Genomic DNA, 14100 nt, shown 5'->3' with positions numbered 1-14100 from the left:
CTCTTTGCCCTGCAGTGCGAGAGCCCATATTAACGTCCCATTTTTCATACATTTGAACGCTTGTAATCCTATCAACTAGCATAAGGATCTTTTTGCAGAAATGCTCCTATAGGAGGCGGTTAGCTCATGGGTTTCCAAAGGAGGCAGGCAAGGGGTATTTGCCCAGCAAATTCTGTGGTTGGCTGCCAGTGACGTATTTACATGCTTTCGCTCTCGCCAGCATCAGTCAATATTCATTGTAATACAATGCTTTTATTTTGCCACTGAAAAGAAAGATTTGTGTTTTACCGCTGAAAATAGGGCCTTGAACTCATTCACTGCCAGCCATTTTAGATAATGTTGTCATTTTTTAATATCCACAAGATATTGTCAATATATCAATATTGTCAACTATCATTTATTATACTGTATATACTGAATTTACCCAATGAAAGCGGTCTTTTTCTGTTCTTTTAGAAACAGAAGTAGAAAAAAGGTAAATTTAAAAAATTCGCTATTTCTTCCTTTGGACTCTTAAACTTTGTTAATCTCATATCTAAAATTGGGCATTGTTGTCATCTGCTGCTTGTGACTTTCCATGGAGCAAAACCCATGCGGGCTGCCTCTGATGGAATGCAAAAAATAAAATAAAAAATCACTTTCCAAGTATAGAACACTTGTACTTAACTTTTGAATACAGTATGTGTGCATTTAAACTTAAAAACATGTATCTTTGTTTGAAGTAAATTATTTATGTATTGTGTTTTTGATCATCCTATATTTATGCATATCTGCATAATGTTTTTGTGGCTTCCAGTCATATTCAATGTGCATTTTCTGAAATAAAACCTCCACCTTGTTTTTGACGATCACAAATGCTCACTACTTAATTTTTCTGCTGGTCATGATGGTGGCACTTGGGAGAGCTAAAACCTTTTTTTTAGCTGGTACTTTAGATCAAAAGTTAGATAACTGCTGTCATAGACCATTCCATGACTTACTCTGCAAAGGAGGAGATCTTGATATGGATCGAGAGCAGCTGCTTCAGTAAATCACTTCACATATTATAGAGCTTATATTTTAAGGTGCTCTGGAAAATGCAAATTAAAAAATGTATCTTCTAGGTGGGGTATCTGAAAGTCTGTAAAAAATGCCATTATAAGCAAGAAAAGGAACTCTGGTATAGGTTATGCAATACAGCTGCAGATTCGAGATGAAGTTATTCATTTATATTTTCATAGGATGCCCTCGCTCCTAGACAAATTGTGTTATGGGCTTTCCGAAAGAATACGTACATTCGGCTCAGATATTTGCCGTCGCAACTCATAGTTTCCTTCCATGGGCGAAACATAATTACTACATTGTGCTCTTCCCAATCGTGCACATTTGAGGCAGTGAAAAGAGAGCAGTGTTAAGATGGGGCACAAGACATCCTGTAAAATCCGCTTCAGGGGGAGGTGAAATGCAGTTCAGGGTGAAAAAGGACATTGTGATGAACATTTATACTGCATCCATCCATTTTGAAAAAGTATGTATCTTCATTATGATCGGAGCTGAGCTGTAGCCGAACCGGTCACCAGCCAATCTAGCATAAATCATTGGTTTAAATGAACATACTGTGGGTTAAAAAACTTTTTTATCTGTTTGTCTAGAAAAAGAAAAAACATTATGATGATGGTTACACAAGTTGCAACCACATCTGAAAGTGTCAGTTAGACCTATTCGTAAATGCACTGTCAAGCTGTACCTCCACAATGGCAGCAGGAAATAGAGGTGGTGACAAGGAAAACCATCATGTGCCACACGAAGGGGCAAAATCAGGCCACTCGTCATGAGGGGGGAGGAGATGCGACCACGAAGCAACATTTTGCTGAAGGGGCTTTTTTTCTTTTTTTCCCCCCCTGACTGTGTTTTGATGAATACAACCAAACCATTATGGCGGTTGACATAATTAACCCGACCAAGCTCTCCACCTCATGTGATGTGTCAATACATTTATTTTTTTGCTGTTGTGGAAACTGGACATGACACAGGAAGATGAGTTTGACATGTTATGTTAAGCTTGACCGCTCTGATACACAATTGGTAAAATATAGATGTTGGATCATTTTTCTATTCTATTCAATATTAACCGAGCGAGATTATTGTGGGAATCATTCAGCATTATAGTTACTCAACGATTCTGTTTTCTGTTAAGAACATCCCCCCAAAAAATGCGGAAAATTAGTTTTCAAACATTACAACAAAAGCGTACAGATTTGAATAGATGAGTATTATTCACCAGAAGCATTCAGCAATTCTGTTTCTTAACAAGAAGTCTGCATTTGCCACATGTTCCCATATATGTATTCATGTTTATTATTCACATTTTACATTTTCTGTACACCTTATCAAAAGTTAATTAGTGAGTGACCACATAGACAGGTGGAGTGCGCTTTATGGAGCCAACGCATTAAATGCTGCAGCTGCAAAATACATATGCCCTAATTACTGTACTATATTGTTTCTGGCTCAGCAGGTTATAGTTAAGAGGAAAGGGACGCAAGATTGCCAAATATCAGGAGCTGCAAATTCCAAATTGTAAACAAAGGAACACTGTTTATCTCGAGGCATTCCTGGGGTAGTCACCACTGGAGACTAAAGACTTTGCAGGTATACATGACTATAACAGCTGTCTCATTTTTAAAATGAAGCCTTTCATGAATGGACAACATTTCCAGCTGAATCTTGCGCTGTAGAAGTGCCAAACAGATGTGGCCAAATACTTTTCATCGTGTGTTTCAAAACGGTGGTGTACTTTTATTGGTAGTTTGCTTCTATTTATGTATTAGATCATGTCTGAGCGGTCAAGCTGAAAAGCCATCAGGCCCTCCAGGAATCGATTAAGACATGCCCCCCCCCGCCTGTTCATCGAGGTTGCTCATTAAAGGATAATTACAGGTAATTAGTGTATCGTGTCACTTTAATAATGCCCTCAAGGATGGTGGGAGTCATTAGGACTATCCTTAATTGAGACTGATGTTCAGAGATTAGTGGTGGAAGGAGATTCTACAAATTGGGAGAAATTATCAAAATATTAGCACCTTCTGTTAACGCTGCTGCAGGCTGCTGTTTTGTTTGCATTTCATGTTTTTTTTCTTCTTTTATAGTTAGCATGACACCTGGCTCTGGGGGGCAAGGACATGTTACTGCATCAGGGCTGGTTAATAGGCGCAATGGTGACGAAGCTGTGTGAGCGTCTAAGTATGTGTGTGTGCCCGTTTTGTGTGTGTCTGTTGGCTCCCCGGCGGCATGGTGAGTGTTTAATCTGGCCCGGTGGTGTGCCGTTGGCCCGGCTAATCACAGTGTGTCTGCAGGAGTGCGCCGAGCCAGGGGAGCACGCCGTCGCTAACAGCGCCTGACAGACTCATTAAAGAGGCCTGGCACTGAGCTTGCAACACACACGCCCACACACACACACACACACACGCACGCACATGCACACACACGCACAGCGGCGCGCACACACACTGAACAAGGTTCTGATTTTTGGAGAAATCCCCACGCTTGTTTTTGACATGCTTGCGCACACACAACCATTGCTGTACAATGCATGCGATCTCTTGCTAAGTCAAGACCGCGCACACACTTACACACACGCATTTGGTCTTCCGTGTGTGAGAACAAGGCAGGCGGTGACCCCGCACAGTCGCAGCCCAAACACAGACAAGAGCCGGGAGCATCTGGGAAAAGCTGGGTGGAGGAGGTGTGAAGGGTGGGAAAAAATGACGACAGCAAAAGAGAAAGGGATTCCGCACACCGTGATCCTTTGGAAAGATCTGTTTAGGCAAGCAGGATGCCCCTTAATAGTGCGCTTGTCACCTGTACAAAATGTAAGATAAATTAACGCAGGCAAATAGCTTAAAAATATTGCTGTTTTTATACAGAAAGTTGCACCAACATGAAGTTTTGTAAAGTTTAAAAGATTGCTAAAGTCTTTCTAGCAGCAAGGTTAATTGCCACTCTGAGGCTCTCGTGAGTCAAGTGAAAGAAAATGTAGCGCTGAATAGCAGGTGAATGCAAAGTAGGTCAGTCGGCAGTCAAGTGTAGGCTTGCCAGATGTTCTGTTACGCTGCCCGACTACAAATAAATGTGCATGCAATAATATAGGATAAGGAATGAGAATTTACTGTAAACAAACAAACAAACAAACAATCCAGCAATTGTTTACATCAGCTCCAACTGTCATTTTTGGTTGACATTTTTAGGAATGATATTTAGAGCTGAAATATGTGGTGTTTAGCTAGATTATGAGTATACAACACAGGCTAGAACCGCTCTGCATTTGCCACAAACATGCACCTAATGCACGAAATGACTCATTTTGTAGCTTGTCGAGGCGCCACCTCCAGGAGTGAAAATCCAATTGATCTTTGGGGCTCACTTGAATTTCTTTGCTTTTTTAAATTTTTGAGATACAAAGCTGAACAAATTTCCCTGCCACTAGCGTGAAAATAACATAGGCCGTACTTTGTAAATACAAAGTATGTAAGAAAATGTCCCACGGAAGAGGTGTGCAGGTGAGCCTTTCTTCTCACGAGACAGATGGACTTTAATGTACACCTGTAAGAGGGTGAGAAGCAGCAAAGTCCTCAAATAGTCATGCCAATCCAATTGCACTGAAACAAGTGACAGACATGTATCAAGTAAACCCACATTTCTACATTGGTTTTAAGTCCACTGCAACAACGAACATATTTCAGCAACTAAAACAGGCACAGAACTGAAGAGGATTGCGTTAACCAACAAAGTCCCGATAAAAAGCAGCTTACTGTGGAGGAGTCATTTACACAGGGAAGCACATTTGATAAGAAGGGGGCAGATTGGAAGCAGTTACATTGACATCGCTAAAGATTAAGCACCCATAAATAAATACAGCGGAAAAAACGGGGGCAGAATTGTCATATGCAAAGGGGCATACTATATCACAAGTCAGTGGTAGTGGACAGCCTGGTCTTTCTTGCCACAATTAATTAAAATTAAAGTGGAGGCAGGGAGACCACACACCACAGGTCTTGGATAAAATAGAATAGAATAGAATAGCTTTGTTGCCATTGTATTGTAGTGGTTTACAACAAATTTGGCAGTTCCTTATCCAAATCGTTTTGATTGTTTCTAAAGTGATACAAGTAATGCAATGTTTATCTTTAAAGTGTCCGTCCGTTTTCTCGAGCCGCTTATCCTCATAAGGGTCGACGGCTCGCTGGTGCCCATCCCCACTCCTTGAACTGGTTGCTAGCCAAATGCAGGGCACACAGAGACGAACATCCATTCACACACTCAGTCACCCTTAAGAAATAATTTAGTAAGCCCAATACACCTGCCATGCTTGCATTTGGAGTGTGGGAGGAAACCGGGGTTTCCAGAAAAAAAAACAGACGGGCTCGGGGAGAGCATGCAAACTTAGGAAAGCCTGAGCGAGGTGGACTTGAACGCTGGTCCACGATCTGTGAGGCAGATGTGCTCCCCACTGCTCCACTGAGAGGCCTATCTCCAAAGAAATGCAATGTTTATCACTAAAAAAAAGTTTTAGGTTTGCACTTTGCACTCATAATTACTTTGATTTTAAGTCTTAAAAGTTAGATCAAATGAAAGTTAGGGGGTTGCCACAAAATCAATTTACATATGAATCAGATTTCTTATTTACTATGATTCAAAATTGATTTCAGATGTCACAAAATCGATAAATAAAAAGCAATTTCAGTTATGATAGCAGTCTTCGGGAAACGACGAATTGTTTTTTTATTCTCGTAGCATTTGAGCTGGACTAGTAAGTCGTAAGTGGCAGGAGCCACGAAAAGGCCTTACGAATCAAAACTGAATAAATATTAAAAAAAAAAAAAAAAAAAAAGACACTTGGTTTGTTATACTGTTCTGCAAAGCAAACTGAAGGAATATTCTTTGCATATCTATAGACTGAAACCGAAATCATTTTTAATTAGATGTTTTTGAATCAAAAATATAATCGGAGACCCGAAAAATCAGAATGTGCTTGGTGAAAAGCAAATATCAACAGAGAATACCAATACCTTAATTATGAATAACTAACGTTTATATTTTTGAGGATAATCAACATCTTTAGTTAAACATGTACTAACATTTTTAGATAACTTTCTCACCACACATTTTGTTAGAGACGAATTGACATCAGAACCACCGAACACATATGAGTCAGCCTGATTTGTTCATAAGTGATATGACCAGTATTGGGAGTAATAATGCATTACATAATTAATGTAATTACTCTCAATGCTTTACTTTTTGCTGTAACGTGGGTGTGTAATATATTATGAAAAAAATGTAATATTATACTCGCTACAAATCAGAGTAACGCAATGCATTTTTAGCCTGAAGGTGGTGTTTTTTTTTGTTTTTTTTTTTAAGTTCTTAAGAGATAAAGGCAAGAAGAATATATTACTTAGGTGCACTTTATGCATGACACCTAAAGAGTTTTCCACACATTTAGAGCTGTGCCATAGTAATGTGAAGTTAGCCAAAAGAAAACACGCAGAGGATTGCGAGTGGGGATAAAACACAGTTCTCTCGCTTGGGGATGCCAATTCCACCTCGAGAGGTTTTTGTGGCGGAGTATGTGTTACGTAGAAGATATGCTGGCACTTTCCACAGTGGATTAACCAGCATTAAGAAGCCTTGTCAGCAAGATCCCTCTCGCAACTAGCAATAATTACAAGGTAATTTTCACCGTACAATTGCTATCAATAATAGCCTATAAATAGTTGTGGTCAATGTATATAACCATTAAGCATATAAAAAAAAGTATGTTAAATATAATAACGATGATGTAGCCTAGCTGCTAACGTTAGCCCCACCGAAACCATCAGTTTTTGAAACGTCTGTCCCTAACCTTGTCGACTGAACTTGAAAAAAATAATGAACATTGAATTTGTGGAATGAACTTACTGTTTTTTCTAAAAAAAGATAAGTGAAGATAAGTAATAAAGGGATTAAAATACCCCCAAAAAACATTCTGTATCATGTCATGTCTTTAACGGTTTACAATACAATACAGATGAAATGACGTTTTTAGGATTGAGCCAACCATCCACTCAATGTATAATGAGCGTGATGAGCTACATTTAATATAAGTACAGTAATATAAAAGTACCGCAACTATAGTAGTGTAATGCATTACATTCGAAATACAGTAATATGTAATGTAACTCATTACTTTGAAATGACAGTAATAAGTAATAAATAATCTAATAATCCAACACTGGATATGAATGAACGGCATCTGTCAGGCTGTTCGTATCAAAGCATGCAGAGTCATTTTCAGGTAATCTCCGCTGCTCTCGCCAGCAAATATTGGGCACCCGAGCACTGCTAGCTAGCAGCTAATTTATGCCAGAGGCTGCACTGAACGGAGGCAACGGGGATCGTACAATGCATTGTTATCGTAATGAAGTCGTTTTTCAGTGCTCAAATTGTGATTGTGTTGTGTTGTCTGTCAAGTCGTTACTTGTGACTCTTCCACAGCAGCAGGTTGTGCGGTGTAAAGTCAACTTTGGTCGTGGAATGTTTCCGAGAACGACTTCAAACTGCTGCATTTAACTCTGTGAAGAAAGGAAAAGGCTAAAGAAGGAAATAAGGACAAGACATGGGCTCTGAGCCAGGCAGTGTGTCTGGTGTGTTGTACCCCCCCACCACCACCCCCTCCCCTGCACACTCTCTCACTTCTTTCCAGTATGGGGCAGTGACATTGAGTGAATGTGATGTGATATATTGTAGTAAATAATGTATTCAGCCAGGATTGCACTGAGCGCATAGAGCAGATGGCAGCAGGTTGATCTCGACGCGTGTGCATGCACGTGTACGTACGTGCGTGAGCGCGCGCCCGTGTATTTAATGATGACTGTGTGTATGTGTGACATGCCTTTGTGTTTGCGTGTGCTCGTTTGTGTGCGCTGACCCAGAATGGGGGGAGGAGAAGGATGAAAAGAAGTGAAGTGGGGCTGGCGCGGCTCGGTATGTGTGTTTTCATGGGTGTGTGTGTGTCCATTGTGAGATAAAAAATGCAAATGGTGGATTATTTTAATGCAGTTTTTTCTAGAAGCCAAAGACTTAATCCCTAATGCAGTTGAAATGAAAATAGTATGTTTTTTTTTTTTCAAACTCTCCTCTCATTCCCCTTCTGTTTTTTTCATAATTGTAATTTACAAGATGTCTAGGAACAAGACCCTCTGCAGTGTAATTTCATTTTGGTATATTTACTGCCCAACACTGACAAAAAAACCCAAAAAACCTTTCAGCACTGACCACGTCACTCTTTTACTTTTCTTTTGAGTTGATTTTGTGTGTGCACAAAAATGAGAGAGGGAGAGAGACGGCAATGCAGTAGTGGGATGAGCTAAAGGTCTGAGGAAAGCCGTGATCTGAATGTTTACTGCATGGATGTAAGTAAAATAAAGTCATTATTGTTCATGAAAAGGAACGTGGTCTAAAGACAGTCAGTCCAGCAATTATTATCAAAGTTGAAAATTGGTCATTATTTTTCAGTTAAAAATGACTGATTCTGATGTGCTAACTAGGTTTGGCTTGGCCTTGGTAAAAAACAAAACAAAGAAAAAAAACACTTTACATTTCTATCTCTGCCACAGTTGAGAGACGGGAGAATTTTTCATTGAATGTTCTGAATGCTTCCTTTTCATGTTGTTCCTTTCGTGTCATATTAAGGAGCTACGTAAATACTGCTGAAGGCTCTGCGTGGTTATTGACCTTGACTGACATGGCGTCATTCATTTTCAGGCCACAAACAAGTGGCAGACCCACCTCTGCCACGTGTTTTCCTTCATTCCTTTGTTTTTCAAGATTAAAACTGCATGAATATTTAGCATTTGAGCTAAAATCAGCAAAGCTACCATCAGCAAAGAATCAATCATATTTAGCGCACACAATCACAAGTTGTTGCCTGTAGATGAAAATAACAGATGGCGGGATTCAAGTGCTCGATATGGGTTGCGTGATAGACAAAAATGGCTGTGCACATTTTGATGATGATAGCCTAGATAAGTTGCCGTTCTTACTGATCACATTTTCACACATCATGCTGACTACGCTATTTCAGCTGGCATTTGTCTCTAAGACCAACATTTATGGAGAGAGATTTTTCAAAATTGTGATGTTTCAAGAAAGGAAAGTTGTATGCTGCTGAGCACAGTTTAAATTTATGTAAAATCAAATGTTTATCATATAAATTGTAAAAGTCAGTCATTAATAATTAAGTGAAAGTGTGTCTTTTGGGTCTTTATATATATATATATATATATATATATATATATATATATATATATATATATATATATATATATATATATATATATATATATATATATAAAGACCCAAAAGACACACTTTCACTTAATTATTAAAGACTGACTTTTACAATTTATATATATACATACACACACAGTAGGGCGCGTTTTATGAGATCAAAATTGTATATACATATTAAAAAAATTGGTATCAAAATAGTATACTAAGTGCTACGTATATATAATATACATGTATACAATTAAATCACATCATAAATAAAAAATACTTAAAGGATTTATTTACCTTTGAGCGAGGTGATGAGCTTGTTATTGCCATATTTCCTAGTGAGGGTAGCCTAGCTTAGCCTTTTCCGTATTTCTTGATTATCTCCAGCTTCGTTTCCATATAAATCATCTTCTTCTCTCTTTGACATCACTTGCAATCTTAGGACCTATGGCTAATCAATTAAAGTTTGAACTAAGCACTACAATGCACTATAAATACCATATTGAAAGCACACAAACGAGATCAAGTCTTTCGGCAGCTTTGGCATCTTTTTGACCCCGTGCGCCAACCATTTGCAGACGAGCATCTTCATGACCCAGTGACTCCAACCAACAGTATACCAGTATCTTAGGGATTTGTGACACTGACCAATAGCGGACCAGCATTGTAGTGACATAAGCGGTGACGCATGTATAGAAGTGGTTGGATGTGTCGCACACACTGACTGCCATGTTGGATGTGTTGTAAGGCAAAAGAAATGGCGTAAAGGGACAGAACAAATGTCCCGGGCCATGTCGTAAGGTGAAAAAAGCGTAAGGCAGGGACGTCGTAAACTGGGGGTCCACTGTGTGTGTGTGTGTGTGTGTGTGTGTGTGTGTGTGTGTATGTATGTATGTGTATGTGTATGTATATATATATATATATATATATATATATATATATATATATATATATATATATATATATATATATATATATATATATATATATATATATATATATACACATATATATATATATATATATATATATATATATATATATATATATATATATATATTTTTTTTTTTTTTTTTTTAATTAAATTTTTTAATTTAAAATTTTTTAATTTTTTTTTAATTTAATTAAAAAAATATTTGATTCAAATTTTCTGAAGGATATCCAAATTTATAATAAAAAAAAAACTTGATAGCTGCAACCTTAATGACATTAGGCAACCAGTCATTCCACATTTTGATGGAGTACGTGTTGTCTTTTTATGCGAAAAACAAGAATAGTGTTACGTCTTCATTGAATGAAGCATTAGCGTTGTTGCGCTTGTTCTTTTGAAGTCTTCTGCATGACTGTGAGCAGATGGTTGCTTGGGGGGGTGGTGATGGTGGGGAGAGAGAAAGCTTGTACACGCTTGTCTCTGGCGTTAGGGACAGTTAGCATAATTGAGTAAATGTATTTAAGTATTTTAGCGAGCTGATTCAGCCTCTCCGGGATAGTTGATATTGTACTTAGGATGAATACTGCCTGAGGCTATTCATTAGTGGTAAATAATTGAGAGGCCCAGATAGTGCTAAGGTGGAATGCTTGTTATTATTTCATGTCGTTTGAGCTCTTCAGGCTCTTCAGTTTAAGGATATTAAAAAATCACAAGTTTTCCTACGAATGACTCACACCAAAGACTATCTCATTGTGTTCTAAATAAACATTTTTTTGTGCGATTTTCAACCTATAGTGACTTCATTAAACATCTGTCTGCTTTTGATCATGTTCTTTTTAACAATGTTATATTACTTTCATGCATGGTCCATTTAAATTGTCGACTAAGACTTAGTCCGGTGCATCTCTAATTTGTAGACGTGTACTATTGACCAAGCAAACAACATGCCAATATGGTGCTATTTGAATTGAAAGGGTTTTTGTTCTACATATATTTTACATCAATAGTTATTGGATTCTGTACCTTACTGACAAACAAATATTGTACTGCTAGCACTGAGTACAATCCAGTATATCTAAAATGGTCATCATTTGTTGTTTTGGAATTTTTTTTATCAGATAATTTAAATTCCAATGAGCTAGACCTTCTAATTTTCCAATTGTAGTCAGTCGATGTAATTTTGGTTAGATAAAAACAAGTTTTTGTCAAAATTGGGGTGTGCTTTAGGTTCCTGATGTCTGCTTGTAAGCTGGTTTAAGCTAATTGCAGGCTAGTTTTTATAAACAATGTTTTATGGTTTTAGCAAGATTTGGGTATATTTGTGGAATTGTAAACATTCTGCTTGCTTGGAGCTATTTGTAGAGTACTTTTTGCCTACTTGCAATCATCCGTTTGGCCGGCTTTTAGTTCTTTGGTAGTTATTTTTGGGCTAGCTATTGGTTTGTAAGTGGCTGGCCATGCAGGGATGTGGCCGCAATACTATTTACAGCTCAGATATGAAAACCATTTGCATGTGATACAGATGTTAATGGTGACATATGTTAAATGATTTCATTAAATGATGTAGTTCACTTAAAGAACGTCCTACTTGTCAATCCTCTCTCAATGATGAACTCCCTGAGAAATATTTTTTTTGCCACGTACATTATAGCCCAGGGGTTCTCAAACTTTTTGGAATCAGGGACCGCTTTTAGAAAGCACATTTTCCAAGGACCCACATTGCAAATGTTTTCCGGAAACAAAACAAACAACATGTTCATCATGCTAAGCCAAACATAAGTGCCCTTTTTATTCAGCGACATATTCAATTTGACAACAAGTATGTTTGTTACTTGTCAGCTATGCTGAAGTTTAGAAAATAAAAGTTGTAAATTGCACACCTCCTAATAACAAACCGTGCCAATTTCCCGCCAAAAGGTTGCTGCGAATTATTTAGTCAAATACAGCATTAAAAAACAAAATACCGCTAGCTTATCGCCTTGTTAGCAAGCAATAGTAGACACAAAATGCATTTTGACAATTTGAAAGATGATTACACACATTGCATAGATTAAAACCAATCATACAACTAATTTACAAATTTCCATGCAAAACATTAATTAGATGCAAATGAGTATGATTATCAATGCAAAACATTTGCATATGATAACAATAACCAAAAGGAAATACCTAACACAGACAAAAATATTAATGAGCTAAACACATACAAGGCAACAATATATAACATGCTGAAGATAAAAACTAGCGAGCATGTTATCTACAGTCAAAAGTTTGACCAACAGAAAACACATTTGGGGCATATTAGCATAAATGACAACATCCCAACGAAGAAAACACAAGTCACAGTCACTCGTGGGGCAGATCTCGCCGACAGCAACTGCTGAAGCCTGAAGCCTGAAAGCCGGTCTTTCCCCACAACAAACTGCAAGACGAAGCCAAGCAAGGCACAAATCTGTAACTTTTAAAAGATAAATTAAATTTGATAAATTCAATTTTGAAAAGTATTAAATTCGATTGGGTGTTATCTGCAGATAGTCTTTTAAACTCATGAACCTCTGAAGTGCATTAATGTACCTCAAAGGTGTTACTGTCCCACAGTAATGTTCAAAATAACACGACAATGGAATTTCTCCATATTCTATTGAGGTTTTACAGCCATACAAAAACGGTGGGCAGGTGCGCACCTGCTTTTCTTAGAATAGTCGTTTATTCAGTTTGCACAATGTGATAGTTTTCACTTGTTCACTCATTGCTGTGAGCCGCAAACGGAGTCAGTGCTTCACGATACACCTTTAGTCTTCCTAGTCTTGGCTCAGTGCCACTCCCTTGTTGGGTTTTGTGTGTCTGCTTGTCAGTGTGGAGGAGCGCAGGGACAAGGCTGTAGGATGAGGGGGCTGTATTTTGGGCGGATGGGATGTCAGCTCATTAACCTCTATTCTCCACCCAGCCCTCCCAGCCCCCGAGGTGGAACCACTGCGTTGTCTCATGCCATTACTCCTCCCCCTGCATGTGTGCATTGGGCATGAGGTGTGTGAAGGCTGTGGAGGATTTAGGATATTTGTCTGTGTGCGTTTGCATTTGTGTGTGATTTGTCTTTTGTTTTTGTTTTTTGTTTTTTTTTTGGCTTGACATGTTCCTTTACAAATGCCCTGCTTGTACCTCAAAAACTAAAGCCACACCATGTCATTTCCTTCCCTCCTTTTGTCTTCTCTGCCTCCTCTCTTTCCTATCCCTTCTGTCTCGCTCTGTCTCTATCTCAAACCGCAGGCCCGGTACAGTGTGAGTGAGCGAGGGGTCAGGCTCCACTCTGCCCCCCCTCCAGGCATCAGTCCAGCCAGGAAAAGACTGCCCACTGCCGTGGTGAGATACATTAGCCAAGCCCCTCTTTATGAAAAGCTCTCCTGTTTGCGCTGCCCAGTTGTTTGGGGACTTTTGACCTTGCATCACTGACCTATAGAACCTACAATGGTGATGTCAAGCTGTAATGAATGCTGCTGACAAAGTCCTATCTAACAATAAAACTCACAGACTTTTGTGACATAGATGTCCAGAGTCAAAACAATTATACAATGGGTGTTAATACATTAGAAAATTCTTCAGATAAGCGGTTTTGCGTGTCGCACACGTATTTTTCTCTTCCCTATTTGTTTGGATTCGGATACTTTACAGAAGAGCTTGTTGCGTTTTGGATCATGAGCAAATCCTTTCTCTCACCTAACATTTGTCTGATGTTAAGAAGATATTGACCTCGCCACTCCAAAACATTTGGAGAGGAAGATACGTTGCTGCTGAGGTCGTACAAAATGTTACTTGCTCAAAGTTTGTAAATTCCAAAACACTCGGAAAATAAATCGCAGGAGCCAAATAGGCCT

General features: G+C 38.5%; 1 protein-coding gene across 2 annotated transcripts in view; it reads left to right on the top strand.

Moving 5' to 3' along the window:
* Window positions 1-14100, top strand: part of LOC148427571 (TOX high mobility group box family member 2-like) — a 109615-nt gene that overhangs the window by 26288 nt on the left and 69227 nt on the right. The window contains exon 2 of one of the 2 annotated variants that reach the window (XM_088441946.1): window positions 13496-13588. The exons of the other annotated variant lie outside the window; for it this stretch is intronic. Coding sequence (XP_088298072.1) covers window positions 13496-13588 — 93 coding nt within the window. The remainder of the gene's footprint in view (window positions 1-13495; window positions 13589-14100) is intronic. 2 annotated transcript variants of the gene reach the window in all.

This window comes from Hippichthys cyanospilos, chromosome 2 (assembly GCF_059441005.1).
Source record: "Hippichthys cyanospilos isolate Australia breed blue-spotted pipefish chromosome 2, RoL_Hcya_1.0, whole genome shotgun sequence".
In the NCBI taxonomy this organism is placed as follows: domain Eukaryota; kingdom Metazoa; phylum Chordata; class Actinopteri; order Syngnathiformes; family Syngnathidae; genus Hippichthys; species Hippichthys cyanospilos.
This window is presented reverse-complemented; position numbering and strand designations above follow the sequence as displayed.